The 19775-nt window shown below is 38.0% G+C and overlaps 1 protein-coding gene across 8 annotated transcripts in view; it reads right to left on the bottom strand.

Moving 5' to 3' along the window:
- The window catches only part of PPP2R5E (protein phosphatase 2 regulatory subunit B'epsilon), a 150975-nt gene that overhangs the window by 22554 nt on the left and 108646 nt on the right, over positions 1-19775 (bottom strand). For 7 of the 8 annotated variants that reach the window (XM_047767529.1, XM_047767531.1, XM_047767530.1 and 4 more), the window contains exon 5: positions 14950-15042. In XM_047767529.1, the coding sequence (XP_047623485.1) occupies positions 14950-15042 (93 nt within the window). Of the gene's footprint in view, positions 1-14949; positions 15043-18522; positions 18599-19775 lie in introns of those variants that run through there. The other variant, XM_047767533.1, reaches the window with a different exon arrangement.

Here is a 19775-nt window from a genome sequence, read left to right as displayed (position 1 = left end):
AGATGCTGCTTTTACAGAGCCTTGTGTGACAGGGATGCAGGGAAATGAACAGCATACCACAGAAATACAAATCTACAGACACATCTCTATTTGGGACAAGTGGAATGGCAGCCATGAAGAACCAGGAGGTGAGGGAAGTGTTTATTGGCAGATTCAGTAACACATACCTTCGCCAGCAGCCTATCAAATAAAAGGTGCTACTAAAATACCTGCCATCCCTCTGCCCACTTAGTCATGCAGTCAGTCAATTAGCCAATCAATCAATCTTTGCACATGCCAGGGATCATCCTCATTGCTGAATGTACACACACACACACACACACACACACTTGGAGCCCAGAGCAAAGCAATAAAAAGTAAACTACACATTTCCACAAGAAATGGTCTAAGAAAGAAAGATGTGAACTCTGTAGGCAAAAATGGCCGTGTGGGCCCAGAATCTCTTACCCTAGTACCTACACAAAATGACATAAGATTTCTAACCTACCCACTGCATTCCTTGTCAATGGAAATAACTAACCTTTGGGTTCTGTTTTTATTTGGTTTCTATTTTTAAATGCTTGTAAAAGGGCTTAATGAGTAATCTGCAACTAACATAAGAGAGGGATTGAGGGGGTGTACTGTTACCAAATCTTGAATCAACTATGCTTGAATCTACTCTTACTAATCTTAAGAGTTTCATGAAGACATGATAATTAAACAAATTATTTAACTAGTGTTTTCATTAGGCCCTCAAAGAAAAATGTATTACCAGGCACCTAACTTGAGTCAGTTTTAAAGGCACATACACTACATTCCATGAGAAAGATGAATTGCAGTATATAAATTACTGCTACTTTATAGAATATATTCTTGATGATTTTATGATATATGAGACAAAAGAAAAGGTAGAATAAAACAATACACAGGCCTCAAATGAAGGGAGCAAGATAAGCTCTAATTTCCAAAACAAAGTAATATTTGTGTGCTTAGTCATGTATACACTCCAAACACCCCCCAGAAAAAAAGCAATGAAAATACAATCCAGTATCTGTAAATGTCTAGGTGGACTCCATCCAAAATAACAGGCAGCCTGTTGTCAAAGACAAGAAGCTGGAGAGTTTCCAAGGTGATTATAGAGCAAAGACAGACCTGTCAACATACTGCCTCCCAGTTTACAAAGCCAGCCTTCCTGAAGCTAACAGAGAGGATCTGTCTAGTTATTGAGCCAAAGAATCTCCTTTGAACCTCATAATAAATGTACAGTGAAATGAAAAGGGCAAAATGAACAAAGTAGTTAGGGTCTTCCAATTAGACATGGAGGAAAGAACCTCTCTCCTCTCAAAGACTCCCTAAAATGAGAGGAAAGGAATAAACATGGAAGAAGGCTATAGGGCAGAGAGAGTCAGAGAGCAGATTACACAAATTTGCACATCTCTCAAGGATGGAAAGTGGATGCCAAGAGGTCACTGTCTTAGGTTTCCTCTTTCTCCATTCTAAGTGTGTTTCCATTCTGCCAGCAGGAAGAGAAGCCAACAGAAGCAAGCCAATTCACACCAGACAATCCTTAAAAGGCTTAAGAATGGAAGGCACTAGATACATTTGATGGCAAGGGTGTGCAGAGCTAGAAATAGAACTGATTCAGAGTTTGGAGAAAGAGTAACAAGACCTCATGACCCTCTGTCCCCATCCATGTCCTCTGTCCCATTCTCTGTTCCCGATCCTGTCCCCATCCTCTGTCTCCTTTGTCCTCATCCCCTGACCAAGTCCTCTGTCCTTGATCCTCTGTCCCCATCCATGTCCCATCCTCTGTTTCATCCATGTCCCCATCCTCTCTCTGGTTCATGTCCCCTTCTCTGTCTCACCCTCTGTCCCATGCCATGTACCAGAGATTTACAACCATAACCTGGAGGGAATAAAGGAGCAAGTCTAGTCTTGGAGGCATGGGATACAGCTAAGTAACACACTTACTGAAAATAACAGGATATAATAAAACTCTGCATGCTGAAGAGAGAGACCTTTGGCAGCCCCTTCTCTAAGGTGTCTTTCGGGGGGAAATGACAGCCTCAAGAGGAAACATCTATAGATACACTGATATCTGAAGGTTTCTCAATGAAATGGCAAGACTTCTGCCCAATGTGCCAAGTGTCTCCCACTTGTATGTGCACGTTCACATGCAGGCAGACACACACACACAGGTTCTAAGAGGCTTTTTAAAAACTAACATGTAACTATGTTACAATCTAACATAAAAGACAGAGACCAAAACAATCATACAGTACTCAGAGGAAATAGCCATAATGCAAGGAACAGAAAAAAACTGCAAAAAAAGAACCTGTAACATCTTCAGAAATAAACGAATCTATTGGATCCTTGAGGCAAAGTGTGGATGCAATACAGATGAATATTCGGAAAATAAAATAGAGCTTTTGGAAATTCAAGATTTAACAGAAATAAAAAAATTTCAGAAGGACAGGAGAGTTAAAATGAGCAAACCTAGAAGTTCCTGCTATGGTGCAGTGGGTTAAGAATCCAACTGAAGCAGCCTGGGTCCCTGCAGAGGTGCAGATTCAATCCCTGCCCCATGGCAGGGGATTAAAGGATCCAGCATTGCTGCAGCTGCTGCACAGGTCACAGCTGAGGCTCGGATTCAATTCCTGGCCCAAGATCTTCCATATGCCATGGGTATAGTCATAAAATTTAAAAATAAAATAAAATGAGCAAATCTACCTTAAAACGTATAACCAAGTGATGAAGACAGTATACAATAGAAAGAAGATAAGAAAACTAGAGGATCAATCCAAAAGGTCCAATACCATGACTAACAGGCATTCTAAATAGGTAAAGAGATGGAAAAACAGAGAAATTTAAGAGAAGTAAGTCATCTGAGAAATAATGTCATTTTCTAGGGAAAAAGGACCTAAGTTTCAACACAGATGAAGGCCATTATGTCCTATGCACAGTAAATGAACAAAAGACACACACCAAAGCACAACACTTTGAAGTTTTGGGACACTGGATCTTAAAAGCATACAGAGAAAATAGGTCACTATAAAGGATAAGGATAAGGAATTCAGCTGGCACAGGCCTTTTCCACACCAACACGGAAAGCTAGAAGACAACAGAGCAATTCCTTTCAACTTCTGAGGGAGGATGGGTTCAACCAATAAATCCAAACCCAGCCAAAATGTCAATCAAGTATGTTGGTAGAACAAATCAAAGACATTTTCAAAGAAGGAGGTCTCAAAAAATTTACATCCAATTCACACTTTCTTAGGAAGAATCTAGAGGATGTATTCCACCAAAACAGAGGAAACAAAACAAGTAAAGACATAATCCAAAAGAGTGACAAAAGAAGTCCCAGGATGAGCCCTGTGGACACAGCCTAGAGAAAGTAACCAGGGCCAAGAAGAGCCGGATGCCAGATACTCCAGGAAGAAGGCGTCCAAGGGAAGGAAAGGAACAGAGAGAAGAGCAGAGAAGAGCTGCATGGTGCACTCAGAGGACTAGTGGGTGAGCTAGGGACCACTACATAAGAAAGCAAGTAAGTGAAAGATAAGGCAACGACTCATTCTAGGAATTTTAAAAAAAGAAGTCCTACAAGAAATGTAATTATAGCATAATGTATGCCTTGGCTCTGAACAACATGTACACAGTCACACTAAGCAAACACTGCAGTTAGACTTAATTAAATTTTGTGACACAACTGCACTGGAAAGATATAGAGGAGGGAGATCTAGAAAGGACATGTAATGGCTTATAGCAGAAATAGATGAAAAAAACATCAAGAAACAGCAGTAAGAATGCTCTTTAGAAGAATGGAGATGCTTACAAGGAAACAGCTATAAGACTCAAAGGTGGTTTCCTCTAGGGAATGAGACTCTGGGCCAGGGGTTGCTATCTTTCTTTATAAACCATGTGAACAAAAGACTTGAAACAAAAAACCCATTATCCTCTTCTACAATAAAGAAGTAACTGCCTGGCTCTATTTCATGTAAACAAAGAGTAAATCAATGAAATTGGTATTCTAAATGATATCCAAACTAAATCTAATCTCTACATTTCCAGCTTTGCTTTTTAACTTCAGCTATTCTGCTACCTGAAAAAATACTATCTTCCTAATACCTTAACCTTGATGGGATAATAATGCACCTGGAAAAAGCAGCCTGGCTCCAGTGAATTGTTATAGGCTTTAAGTCCCCAAAGGCCAAAGCTGTAATGCCCCTTCCCCACCTTGACCAACCTGGGTTGCTCACTCCATGCTGGGGAAGGAATGTCACCCACTCCTCACCCCAACTCTATAATCTGGTTCCCATGCAAATAAGGCATCCTGACAAAGACCAATCAGAAGATCAAACTGGGTCTCCACTCAGGTCCGCAATGTGGGGTATAAAGACTATTTCAGAGTGAGTCAGGCCCTCTTTTTTAACCTGTGCACAGGTGAGTCCTCGCTTCCCTTCCCTGAAAACATACTTTCACTACAAATTCGTTTACCGTAAAACACGCTCTATTCTAATGCTTTGCTACAGCGAGACAGACTGAGGAAACTGTGACCGTATCAAAATTACAGCAACTCAAGAATACCGACTATGACATGAACTGACCTATGGGAATCCACTGAGAAAGCACAGTGGGGACAAGGGATCAGAGGTTGCACATTATAAGTTTCTAGTAATTCTGACTTCAGGACCCCTCCAACTCAGGATAAAAATTTCAGAGGTGTATAAAAATTTCATAAGTCACCCAAACACAAACAACTCTGCCAAGTCACATGCTTTTATTTTCTTCCTAATTTCAGCCTTTTCTACAAAGTAGAGAAGTCCATTCTTTTCTCCCATAAGCGTTCATTCTAACTGATTCAAGAAAACCGAGATTTAAATTTTGTAAGACAACCAAAGTGGCCAGCATTTCAAGAAAGAGCTGTTATGTTGCATAATGATGCACTAAGTAGCTACATTAATTTGAGGCCCTGGCAAAATGAAAATGTAGTGCTCCTTGATCAAACATTATTAAGAATTTCAAGACAGCAAGAGCAAAGCATGAAACCATGAGCAAGGTCCTTCTAGGCTAGGGGCCTTCTCCCCCTGCACAAGCTGCGTGCCCACCAAGCCAGCTTAGGATGCAGCAGGCAGAGCAGCAAAGCCCTTTTTAAGGTTTTTAAGTTACAGGTTAGGATGGAATGAAGTGATTTATTGTTAATCGGTAATGGCTATCTGATAAAATTCCTGGTAGAAATAAAGTTGCATTTGCTATAGACTCTTAGAGAAATGTAAACATTTTGACATATTCGAGGAATTTATTTGGAAAATAGTTCTTTGTATCAGAGCTGAGATTCAAGGCCTCATGAAATTTAGTTTAGAACCTAAAATTCTTTAATGGCTTGGTTTTGTGTCCTGTTCAATTTTTCTTGAGTTTTTAAAACATAATAACAAAAGGTCACTGTTTAAGGACAGGCTGGATTATTTGCATAATTTGCATGATAATTATGGCACCTTCCAGCTAAATATAACTGCAAATGTGAAGTACAAATTACTAAACAGCCATCTCCAGCAGTACATATGTTTATGGAGATATTTGAATAGTATGTTTCTTAGCAACCACTGACTACTTTTCAGACTTGCAGAGGGAAGCAGTCTTTAGAAATATGCTACTAAATTCTTGTTACAATAATCTATCCGATGAAATAATTCAAGGTTTGACAATTCATTTTTGATCTTAGGAGAGGGAGGTGTCAGAAAGAAACCATTTTCCCAACCGTCCTAACACAAATGAAAATTATCTACATTGGGAATAGACAAAGTTGTTTCATAAGTCTAGGCAAGCCTACACACTTACAGCTAAGTTACCTAAGTCTAAAATTAACATTACAAGGACACAGTATACTATGTAATCAATCGACTACCTTTGATAAGTCTCTGACAGATTTTTTTGTCGTAAAAACTTAGATTAAGGAAATAAGAAATGCTAAAGGTTATGCAAATTTAGAGTTAGCAAAAATTACTATGAAATTTAAGCAAGCCAGTCCATTCTTAAAAGAGAGCAAACCTTTCAGAGGTACAAGTCACAAACAGTCTTGACTGGCTCACACAAAAATCTAGATTTCCAGGTTCTCTTAAAAAAAAAAAAAATCAAAAGAATCTAGCAACACTTGGTTCACTCAGCAATCAGCCAACAGTTAAGAAGAGCAGATTGGCAGCAGGGTCCAAATTCTCTGGGCACCAATGTTTCCATCAACTCCTTTCTATCACACCCAGACTACTTCATTATGTATCTACGCTTCCCCTGGTTCTCACATGCTAAAAAGTATATGCTCCTGCCACTAAGTGAACATTTACTTTTGACACTGACTGGAAGAAATCAGTTGGTGAAGTAGAACTGATGAGAATCCATTTACAGAAGACCATATTTAACATCTTAAAAAATCCTAGATTTCCTGCCATGGCCGCAGTGGATTAAGAATACAACTGCAGTGGCTCAGGTTGCTGCAGATGTTTGGGTTCAATCCCTGGCCCAATGCATTGGGTTAATGGAGCTGGCATTGCCACAGCTGCAGCAGAGGTCACGGCTGTTGCTTGGATTTGATCCCTGGCCTAAAAACTTCCATACACCACAGAGGCAGCCATAAAATAAAAAAAAAAAAAAAAAAAAAAAGATCCCCACACCAAAGAAGAACCAAAGGGCTTTTTGATATTTTAGAATGGTAAAAGTGGGTTTTAAAAAATTGTGGAGTTCCCTGGCAGCTCAGTGGGTTATGGATCCAACATTATCACTGCTGTGGCTCAGGTAGCTACTGAGGCACAGATTCAATCCCTGGCCCAGGAATTTCCTTATGCTGAAGGTGTGCCCCCTACACCCCTGCCAAAAAATACTGATAACATGCTAGGTAAGACACGATAGACTAACACCATATAACTTCTAGATTGAGGTTGTTCTAGAAAATAATGGTGAAAGAACAATTTTCAAAACAGTAACTGATTCTAATAAAAACAGTAGTGACAGCAACTACAGGACATTTACTAAACACTTACTATTGTCAGGAATTGTTCTAAGTGTTTACGTAGGTATTCACTTATTAAATCTGCACAACAAACCTTATAACATACTATCATATTATAGATATTTTGTATCTACTTTCCAGATGAAGAAACTGAGGTGTAGAGTAGTTATATGACTTGCTCAAGGTCATGCACTAAGAAATGAGAGTCTGAATCCAAACCAGTCTATACGTTTGGAAGGAAGGAAAATAAGATGTTATTGAAGGAGGCTCTTGATGCAACAGAAAAAGCTTTCCATCAAGCTTCAGATATTAAAATACATAAAAAATGAAAAAAATTCTATTCTTTTATAAAAGAATGGTATGGTCTTATAAAGGTTCACTATTTTTAATGCAAAAAATAGAGAAATATAAAAATTAGGAAGTGAAGATCATCACATATAATCTTATACCCTACCAGACAACTCACAAAAATTTGATACATCTCTATCTAAAAATTTTGATGCATTTTCCCTAAAATAACAGACTCAGGTTCAAAATACCATATTGTTCCATAATATTCATGTTTTGTGTAGCTGTACCTCATTCTTTTTATAGACTGATGAATATTTTAGGACATGAATGTCTACAGTTTATTCAACCAACCCCCTACTGGGAAACCTTTAAACTGTTTCCAATTTTCTAATTATCATTAATAATGATGCATTCAATATCCTTGTACATGCTCTGTGTACATATCTATTTGTCTTGGAATTCCTTAGTCACAAATGGAGTCAGCAGAATACTATCAAGTCTCCTCTTCAGAGCGTTATACCAATTTAATATATATGTATGTATGTAGGTATCTATTTGTACATTTTTATGAGTTTTATGGCATACTAAGAAGGGTCTTTTCCACTCAAGTCTCTATTATGTTCTAGTCCCCTGTCCCCATACCATATTGATTTACTTAATGTACCTTTGGAGTACATTTTAATATATAATGAAATGTCATTAGTTTTCTTTTTCAAAAAATTTTTATTTCAAGAGTTCCCATCATGGCTCAGTGGAAACAAATCTTACTAGTATCCATGAGGACACAGGTTCGAATCCTGACCTCGCTCAGTGGGTTAAGGATCCAGTGTTGCTGTGAGCTATGGTGTAGGTCACAGACACAGCTCAGATCTGATGTTGCTGGGGCATAGGCCAACGGCTATAACTGATAAAACCTCTAGCCTGGGAACCTCCACATACCCAGGTAAGGCCCTAAAAAGACAAAAAAGTTTTTATTTCATGAACTCTGAAATTTCACAGAAAGAAACCACTGAAATTTTAATTAGAATTGCAACTGAATTTATAGATTAATTTGGAGATTCTATGGACATTTTTATGATGGCAAGTCTTTCCATCTAGAAATATACATTTCTGTATTTATTCAAGCCTTTTTTGCAAGATGTATTGTAAGTTTCATATAAATTCTAAAGTTTTGTTTCAAAAGCTGGAGGTTTTAAAACTAACCTTGGGATCAAGAAAAATAAGATATCCTACCAATGTGGCCAGGTAATACAATATGGTAAGTTGTGAAAAGAGGAATTAATCTTTAATGACCAACTACTATGCCCCACATATGACACCAGCAGACATTTTTACAAGTCATATTATTTTATCATCCTAACAGCCTACTTTGTAACTTGTAAGAGAGGCAACTGTTACTGTAACTTGATGTAAGAGAGACAGCTTAACAGAAGAAAACACTGAAGCTCAAATGGTCAATAATCTGCCCCAGCTTCCAGTTATCTGTTTGAGACTGAAAGTAGGAAACCATGCTTGCATCCATAGTGCCACCTCCATCAGGCAAATTTAATAGTAAATTTTACTTAACAGTATCTCATTTATTCTGCTATCCTCATGTCACGAATGAGGAAACTCACGTTCAGGTAGCAAGGGCATTTACTTGCTAAAAGTCACACTACAAGTTGGTAGAAAAGCCAGGGTTTGAATGCAGTTTCTTCTTATCCACAGCTCATATTCTCAGCTCCCAAAATATACTAAAGAGTACACAGAGGGGGAGTTCCCATCATGGCACAGTGGAAACAAATCCGACTGCAAGCCATGAGGATGAAGGTTCAAAGCCTGGCCTCACTCTGTGGGTTAAGGATCCAGCATTGCCATGAGCTTTGGTCTACACTGCAGACACAGCTTGGATCTGGTATTGCTGTGGTGTGGCACGGGTCAGAGACTAGAGCTCCAATTAGACCTCTAGCCTGGGAACCCCCATATGCCGCGGGTGCGGCCCTAGAAAAGACAAAAAATAAAATAAAAAAGAGTACACAGGAGAATCAGGATTCAAATCCACAGCTTTTCAGCTTTTCCTCCACTACATCATATTAAAATAGCTCAATTCTTATTTTGCTCTTGTGGATGTTAGAAGGAGAGTCAGAATAGATCGTAAAGAATACAGCTAGCTGCCACAGAAAGGAAGTGTAAATATTACAGCCAGAATAAACTTGTCTAACTGACTGAGTTAAGATCACCAAAACTCTTTTTGAAGATCTCCCAGAATCCACAGAGAATAAGAAAGGGAACAAGGTAAACGTCGTCCTGATTTGCAAAAGGGAAATGTATAAGGGTCCCATGTCACAAGAGAACCAGACTAAGACCAGGTAGCACCAGGGGAGTCCGTACGGGAGAGAAAAAAAGAGGGAAAAGTGAGGATGTGCAAAATGAATCAGCTGACCACGGGATACAGGCATACAAAGGATCTGCCAGCTCAAGGCCAATTAAGGAACGTTGGTCAGAGGAAGAGGAGGGTAGGGTGGGATGGTGGAGAAGAGGGTAGAATCTCAGTAATAATACTTCAGTCTCAAAAGGCCCACCCATAGACAGCAGGTCCCAAGTCAGGACCAAAGCTCAGAGGAAGGAAGCCTAGGAGAAGCAGGCGGGGGAGGGAGGCCCCCCTGGTAGAAGGCACTGAGGTCCAGGGGTGAGTCATCAGCAAATCTAGGGAAGGAAAAGGATTAGGAGGCCAACATTACAGGTTACCAACATGTATGAACAGGGCAATCTGGAAGATGGCAGCTGACAGGCAACCAAAGATCATCCCCAACAGGACCGTCAATGTACTGGTTAGTCATATGATACATTCAAGTTCCACTCAGTGGCTGATTCCACCATTACCCTGCCTGACCTTTTCCTGATGTTCCAGGCAATGGGGTGAGCCCTGATCTAAAGGCTGAGTTCATCAACAGATCCAGCAGAGGGAAGATAAAGAAAGTAAAAAAGTTGAAAAAATGAGGCAGGAACTGAAAACATAAAGTATAAGTGGATAAGCTTCACTATTTATATTGTATTACTTGTCTCTGGCAAAATGCAGGAGACGCAATACCATGATTTTCAAGTATTTAGGACAACATTACCAGTAAACAGTATAGCCCCAAAAGTTTCACATATGGCCCTTGGAGGATGAATGGCGTTCCTTTTTATGATAAAGTGCCAAGGCCTGCAGATGAGGGAAATGCTGCAAACATAGAGTCCTAACTAAAAGCCAAGTAAAAACCAGGTAAAATATGATAAAAACACTGCACCTGACAAAGTATCTACAACTCTCCTTATAAACCAAAATTTCAAAAGCAAGGATGCAGACCTTCTAGGGTAAATTTCTAACTGGTTCAAGGAGGGAATTCAAAGGCTACTGACTGCTGAATCTGTGCTAAAATAGAGGGACGTTCTAAAGGCATTGCTACAGGCCTTGACCCAGTCCTAGCTAGTGTAAGAATTTCATTCAGTGGCTTAGATGAGGCCAATTGCTGGCGTATTTAAGAAAGTCACAGATGTGATAAAGATGAAAAGCACAGTGAATAGGTGAAATGACAGAATCAAGATCCAGAAAGACTTCAAAAAGCTAGGGAGATAACATATTCCATAGGGATGTAAGTCAGATAAAAAAGCAAACTGCAAAATGGACAGCAACAACGAAAAATGGGTTTACAACAACATGCACAAAACCAAATTAGAAGTCGGTTAAGACCACAAGCCTACTGAACCTAAGTTAGCAGTGTCATAGAAGAGCATGAGCTAATGAGACTTCCCCTTGAAGAAACCCAGCATCCAGACAAGGGAATGGAAACCCCACTGCTAAGCTGCACTGGACTGCCCAGGCTCAGGACACTGTGCTCAGACATAGATGGAATCCTGGAAGACAAATGGAGACATGTCAAAAACTTCAAAAACTGACAAATGAGACAGGGCTAAAGCAGAGGATAGCATACTGGCAGATGGCAGGCTAGATCCAGAAGGCAGATGGGTTTAGTTCATCCTGAACAGGATTTTAGAACAAAAAATTTCACAAAAAAATCTGAATTGGGGAGAAAAAAATTTTTCTACTGGAATTAAAAAAAACGTTTGGCCATAACTGAAGAAAGAGGCAGAGTCAAAGCTCCCTTCAGTGGAAGCTGTTCTTCCTCCTCTTGTCTGACATCTGGATATCTGGCTATTATAAACAGGCCTCAAAGCACCTGAGCCATAAATGCCATCCAGAAGAAAAGGAGGCAAGAGGTAAATATAAAAGATTGTGCCTGGGCCAGTGATATACTAAGGGACTATAAGGGATTACTCTGAGGAAATAAGGCCAAATGGTACAAGGTATATAGGAAGGTTCAACATAAAAAAGCACTTTGTAACAAAAATGAACAACTGGCATGTGGTTCTTTCTCACTGAAAAAGGGCAGGCAGAGGTTACCCCTTATCAGGGTTTCAAAGCAAACTGATCCACTGGGTAGAGAACTAGAGGAGACAACCCCAAATGTACCTTCCATGTGTGGGTTTCTCTGTTTTAATCTCAGGAGGTTTATTACTGTCAGAACTCATCTACCACGGAGAGCGCACTGACTCCGCATGCATGCTTTTCATGTAAGATCACAGGGTTTACTGTTTCCATGGCAACTAAACAAGGACTCTACTACAGAATCATTATCTGATCCTTGTGGGCACTTTAATTTACCATAAATATAAGAGAACGTTGTTATTTCATCAGTGCTGAGAAGCAGGAGCTACTGCTAACTTGTGGTCACAGACCTGTTATGTCTTGCTTTTGTTTTGCTTGAAATGCATTTTGCCTCCCTGGTAAGGATCTGGATCCATCTGCCTATTTTCCTGTGATCCATGAATCCAGTGATTTACTGACCTATCTACTTCTTGAACCTCACTATTCCAAGACTTCTCAACCTAATATACCCAAAATTCTACTGTATTAATTTAATTAAGTGAGGGGAATAAGGTCATCACCAAGGTTATCAATCTTTATCTAGGTAGGGCACAGAAGATCAACTTCCTGCCAATGTAATGAGGTTTTTTTGTTTGCTTGTTTGTTTGTTTTAAGGCTGCACCTGCAGCTGCCAACCTACACCACAGCCACAGCAACTCGGGATCCTTAACCCACTGAATAGGGTCAGGGATCAAATCCTTGTCTTCAGAGATCCTAGTCAGGTTTTTTACCACTAAGCCATAGTGGGAACTCTCCAAAGTAATGTTTTAAATTCAAGTTCTGCATATTGGCTCACTAAGAAATACTTATTCTTTCCTACAAATGGCATCTCATTAATCAGTTAGAAAGGAGCTATGACAATCCATGCATTAGTTGGCTCAAGTACCCACTTTTATAGAAGAATGTCATCAAGAACAAGAAGATATTACCTAAAAACTCAGGGACCCATGGAAATACCCAAGTACAGGATAAAAATACATGATCTACAGTTATAAAATGTAACATGACAAATCAATAAAAACACAAAGAAGTTCCAAATAGATAGGTGAAAGTTACTTACTTTAAGGGAATCTTAAAGTAATTAAGCTGTGTTAGTTCCTAAGCTATGAAAGCTCACCAGTACCCTGACTTTGATTATTTATCAAAGGTTACTTATGCTCTAGACCACAGCTACTCAATTTTAACAGACGTATGAAACAGTTTTAAATTCTTATGTAGATAGAAGTTTTCAAGCTACATAAAATTACCAATGGCATTTTTTATAGAACTAGAGCAAAATATTTTAAAGTTTGTTTAGAAGCACAAAAGACCCAAAATTCCAAAGCCATCCTGAGAAAGGAAAATGGAGCTGGAGGAATAAGGCTCCCTGACTTCAGACTATACCACAAAGCTACAGTCATCAAAATAGTATGATACCAGCACAAAAACAAAAATATAGATCAGTGGAACAGGATAGAAAGCCCAGAATTAAACCTACACGCCTAAGGTCAACTAATCAATGACAAAGGAGGCAAGAATATACAATGGAGAAAAGACAGTCCCTTCAATAAGTAGTGTTGGGAAAACATGTAAAAGCATGAAATTAGAACACTGCCTAACATACACAAAAATAAACTCAAAATGGATTAAAGACCTAAACATAATACTAGACACTATAAAAATAAAACTCTTAGAGGAAATCATAGGCCAAACACTCTCTGACACAAACCACAGCAATATCTTCTCAGATCCACCTCCTAGAATAAAGACAATGAAAACAAAAACAAACTACTGGGACGTAATTAAACTCAAAAGTTTTTACATAGCAAAGGAAACTCTAAACAAAACGAAAGGACAACCCACAGAATGGGAGAAAATATTTGCAAATGAAGCGAATGACAAGGGATTAATCTCCAAAATTTGTCATGGTGCAGTGGAAATGAATCAACTAGGAACTATGAAGTTGCGGGTTCAATCCTGGCCTTGCTCAGTGGGTTAAGGATCCACAGTTGCTGTGGTTGTGGTGTAGGCTGGCAGCTGTAGCTCTGATTAGACCCCTAGCCTGGGAACCTCCACATGCCGTGAGTGCGGCCCTAAAAAGCAAAAAAAATCTCCAAAATTTATAAACACCTGCTGCAGCTCAATACAAAAAAAAAAAAAAAAAGAAACAACTTCATTAAAAATAGGAAGAAGATCCAAACAGACAATTCTCCAAAGAAGACATCCAGATGGCCAAAAAACACATGAAAAGATGTTCAACATCACTCTTTATTAGAGAAATGCAAATCAAAACTACTATGAGGTACCACCTTACACCAGCCAGAGGACTATCATCAAAAAGTCCACAAACAATAAATGTTAGAGAGGGTATGAAGAAAAGGGAACCCTATTACACTGTTGGTGGGAATGTAAATTGGTGCAACTCCTACGAAACACAATATGAGGATTCCTCAGAAAACTAAAAACAGAATAACCATTTGATCTAACAATCCCACTCCTGGGCATCTATCCAGAGAAAACCATGACTCAAAAAGATACACGTACTCCAATGTTCACTGCAGCACCATATACAATAGCCAAGACATGGAAGCAACCTAAATGTCCATCAACAGAGGAGTAGATAGTGTATATACTCACAGTGGAATATTACTCAGCCACACAAAGGAATGAAATAATGGCATTTGCAACAACATGGATGAACCTAGAAATTATCATGCTTAGTGAAATTAGTCAGACAGTGGGACACAAACGTCACTGCTATCGCTTATATGTGGAATCTAAAAAAAGGAAACAATGAACTTTTCAGAACAGATACTGACTCAGAGACTCTGAGAAACTTACTGTTACCAAAGGAGACAGGTTGGGGGAGGAGGGATGGGATGAGGGTTTGGGATGAAAATACTGTAAAGCTGGGTTGTGATGATTGTTGCACAACTATAAATATAATAAAATTCATTGAGTTAAAAAAAGATTCACTCAAAATAGTGTTACAGGTATATGAAATTCTTTTATAGTTAAATTTTAAGAAAGAAAACTGCAGGGATTTAGGCACTAGCATTCCTTGTTTAAAATGGAGTAATTTCCAGCATAATAAAGAGGTATCTATTACTTTTAATAGGCAATAATGGAAACTAACTTACATATATGTATTTGTTTACAGGGTGATATAACTGTCACTGCAAGATTTTTTTAACAAACATCAAGAGAAAATGACATACTGAAAAATAAATACATGCAACCACAAGAATACACTTACCTGTAATACAAACTTCTGATCTATGTATTTTTTGGCAATACTGGGTTGGAATTCTTGGCTTTCCAAAAATCGTATGAAAAATTCATATACAAGCTGCAATAAATAGATTATAGTTAATTTCAAATTGTAATCCACTCAAAACAGTATCAAAAACCATAAAAAGCTCTAATACTAAAATTGATGGAGGGCTTAGTGGGTTTTAATATCAACTGGCAATGCTGGCCATTCTTATAGCTCACAGTTGCTATTATGATTTTTGACTTTTTAAATTTAAAATCTGAAAACACAGCCAAAAAAGCAAATAAAAACCTCCTATAATCTCACCATTCAGTTAACCACTGTTAACATTTTAATGTGTAAACCTCCTGATTTTTCTCCATACTTCTACAACATACCATGTACAATAAACATATATTTTTATATCCTTTTCAAACTACTTTTATCATCCAAACAATATGGATAATTTATACCAACAATACCTAAGCCACCATTATTAGAAGCTATAAGCAGTTCATTGCACATAATCTATAAAGAATAATTCCATTATTCATGATTAATTTAACCAATATCCTATGATTAGACATTTAAGTAGTTTCTGAATTATTTCTCTATTAAATTATGCCACAATGTACATTATGTAAACAACATACATCAGTGTGCACTTGCTCAATTATTTCACGGAGAAATATTCCTAAAAGTTGAACTGTTAGATCGAAAGATATCCAACACATCAGGATTTTCAACACTCATTACCGATTTACTTTCAGAAAGTCTGTAGCAATTTACACTCCTCTAAGCACTATATGAGTGTGTCAGAATATTCTCATCTGCAAAGAGTAAGAATATTCTCATCTGCAGAGTCAACTTCAAATAACTGTTCTGATCAACAGTGGGGAATCACTATTTGTACTCTTTGCAAAATAAATCTATGCTAAAGTATGCATTAGATACTGGTGTAGTATACAACAGCATATCAAAACCAGTACTTTAAAGAAACAGATAGGCATTGGGTTGAAAGCCTAGCTCTTTCCCTAACTAACCCTAGACAAGTTAATTTTTCTAAAAGTCTGTTGCTTCAACTGTATAATGGGGATGATAATCTCTAGGATTTTTTTTTTCTTTTTTCTTTTTTATTAAAGTATAATTGATTTAGACTGTGGTGTGCCAATTTCTGCTGTGGAGCAAAGTGATATATATATATATATATATATATACATACACACACACACACACACTCCCTTTCTTACACACACACACACTCCCTTTCTTATATTATCTTCCATCATGTTCTACCTCAAGAGATTGGATATAGTACCCTGTGCTATACAGTACGACCTCAGTGCTTATTCATTCTAAATGTAATAGTTTGCACTTACTAACCCCAAATTCCCAGTCCATCCCTCCCCGTCCCCCCATCCCCTTCTCTAACATTAAATGTGATAATTTATATATAAAGCTCTCTGCACAGTGACTAATACATATTACCACTGGCATTATTGCCTAAAACAGCATTCTTAAACTTTTTAGTCTCACTCCTTTACACCAAAAATTACTGAAGACTCCAAAAAGCTTTTGTTTACATAAGATATATACATGAAAGAAATAAAAACAGAAAATTTAATATATTTTTAGAATAAAATACACCATACATTAATAATAATATATTTTTGTGAAAAACAACTTTACTTTCCAAAAAATTATTAAAAAGAGAAGTATTGTTTTTTACTTTCATAAATCTCTTTAATGGTATATTTAAAAAAAGATTCTTTTTTTCAGTCTGTTGTAATGTATGGTTTTGGTTGAAGTATATAAAGAAAATCAAGCCTCACACACATTTACTAGTATGAAAAAAAGGTGAATATTTTCATACATATCACCTTTTCATTTAACTGTGGATACTCTTCTTTGATACTACGCCAAAATTCGACAGTCAATTCTTAAAGATAAGTTGCAATGTAGAATCTGAAACTTCATCAATGAATTTTTCATTCTGTTACACTAAAATCTAATCCTCTACCTCACATTCTGGGTGATCTTTATCCATGCATGGTTTCCTAACATTATTCTTTGGCCAACTGGAAAATACTGTTCACCAAGTTATGGAGACTTTTCAAATGCTGACACATTTTATTATACAGTGTCAATCAAGGTCATATTCCTTAATGTCTCAAATTTTCTCAAAAAAAACTTTAAGCTTTGGGGAGCTGTAAAGCTCAAGGTGACAAAAGACAGGTACAAGTTTTCAAAAATTCTAATTCTAGGTGCTCCCATTGTGGCTCAGGGGGAACAAACCCGACTAGTGTCCATGAGGATGTGGGTTCAATCCCTGGCCTTGCTCAGTGGGTTAACCAGCAATCCCATGAGCTATGATGTAGGTCACAGATGCAGATTGGCTCCAGAGTTACTGTTGCTGTGGTTCAGGACAGCAACTGTAACTGATTCAGCACCTAGCCTGGGCACTTCCATATGCCACAGGTGCGGCCCTAATAATATTTAAAAAAAAAAAAAATTCTAATTCTAAATTTTTGCCTCAATGCTCTGATTTTATCAGCTAGTTTAGCCTGCAGCTCAAAAAAAAAAAAAAATCACACAAATGCTTTAGCACAAGACAACCACTGTACTTCAGTCAACAGCAGATGTGCTTTATGCATACTTCCCATTTCATCACAAAGAATATTTTTTTAAAAGTGTACTTGAATGTCAAGATTTAATAAAATTAGTAACTTCTGCTGCATCTTCGAGACTATCCTAATTGAAATTGGCTTTTGTTTCTTTGTTTTAATTGTAAGCGCATGGCAGTGAAAAATGTGACAACCAGGCCAGTTTGGCACTAGATTTGTGCTAAGGCAACAGCAATTTCAACCATCATTGCTTTTACAAATAGCAGTGCAAATGTCAACACAGTGAAAAGAGCAAATGAGGCAGTACTGTCATAAAACAGTTCTGACTTTGAAGGCCATGTAAAATCAGATCTCAAGGCCTCCCTGAGGGTCTGCAGATACCACTAACCTAAAGACGTCACATAATGCTCTTGTGACTTCAAAGCCTAACTTAACACCTACATTAGGCATGCACATTAGGATTTTATTTCTTTATAAAACTATGTTTTGGAGTTCTTGTTGTGGCTCAGTGGTAACAAACCTGACTAGTATCCATGAGGATGCCAATTTGATCCCTGGCCTTGCTCAGTGGGGTTTAAGGATCTGGTCTTGTCATGAGCTACAGTGTAGGTCGCAGACGAGGTTCAGACCCTGAGTTGCTGTGGCCATAGACCAGCAGCTGTAGCTCTGATTCGACTCTAGCCTTGGAACCTCCGTATGTCGAGGCTGCAGTCCTTTTAAAAAAAAAAAAAAAAAAACCTGTATTTTTCTTTTTAAACCGTGAATTCAGAAAAACTTCTTTCCCAGTGATCTGATCATTGAAGTTGTACTTTAATCATTATAATGCCTGAGTTCAAATACCCCCTAGAAGAATTGTTCTTTTTTTCAATACACTAATCTTTCAGCTCTTAGTTTGACAAATAGAATGTCAGCCTTATTCAAACACCAGGTAAAAGGGGGTGGGGAGGTTCACCTCTCTTGATTCCCAGAGAGTACAGGAATTCTCATCTTCCAGCTGATGAGTGGGCTGGCAGGGCTTTCCAGAGGGGCTGGTTGTGGTTTAAAACAGTTTTGGTTTAAAACAGTTTGATGGATACTCTGCAGACACATATGTTAATAAGCACAAACGTTCTCTATTTTGAGACAGATTTTAGCTCAGAATCAAAACTCTCCCTTGAGTTTCTAAGAGAAAGACTAAGGATTAGGAAGGAGGTTACTTTTCAAGGCCCTGTAAGTAAATTCTCCAAGGAACATGAGTAAAAAGACTTCAGTATTCTGGTTTTCCAGTCTCAAGTGTACAGCATTAAAAACAATCCCTAAATTGTTAGTGGAATTCCTACAAAATTGTATTCTACTAGAAATATAGAAACAATTTCAGAAAATATTCAAAGAATAACCATAGTAACCATGGGATACCAGTTTAAAAGATACCAATACAGAAAATAGAAAAGATCACATAATAAACATACAGTAGACCTTTTGACATAGATGAACTAAAAATTTGTGAATTTAATACTTTTTCTTATTTTTAAATATCCTCAAAGACTCGTAATTTATCATGAGTAATTTTGTATGAGCCACAAATTTAAACCAAAGTGTGCACAAGCAGTCAATTAGTGAGGCAATGAGCCTAGCCAAGCACCCAACAACCACAATGTGATTTTGCTGTTTTCTACTACTGTCAAAGATTTGGTAATAAACACTGTTTCTCTGTAAAATGTGGTCCAGGAGAAGCACACTGCTAACGCTGGAGTTAAGAAAAAGTGAAAAGGTCGAAGTGCTATATTTTAGTCAGAAAAAATACATTGTTGGATCAATCGTAAGGTAAAATGCCGAATGCGGTGATGGGTCACTGTGACATGAATGACCTATCACGAACAGAAAAGGAGATTTAACATTCAAACAAGGCTCTCATGAGTACTAAAACTACCTATCAGTGAAAATGGACAGGGACTGATTTGTGCAGTCAATACGCACAAAGGAAACCATTCCTGTGATGATACTTCCACAAAGCAGAAGGTGGTGAAGGTAAGAGCACACCAGATGACGTGACCTTGGCTATAAATGAAGTTGACTTGTCAACTCCAGGAGTAGGTTTCCTTACTTGACCTAGCATAAGTCATATTTCCCCTCAAGCTAAAGAAGAGGAGAGAGGACTACAGGCTCAAATGAGATGTCAAAACAAATGAAACCAGTCTGTTCTGGAATACAATCTGTGACTTTATA

The sequence above is a fragment of the Phacochoerus africanus genome, chromosome 2 (assembly GCF_016906955.1).
Source record: "Phacochoerus africanus isolate WHEZ1 chromosome 2, ROS_Pafr_v1, whole genome shotgun sequence".
NCBI lineage: Eukaryota > Metazoa > Chordata > Mammalia > Artiodactyla > Suidae > Phacochoerus > Phacochoerus africanus.
This window is presented reverse-complemented; position numbering and strand designations above follow the sequence as displayed.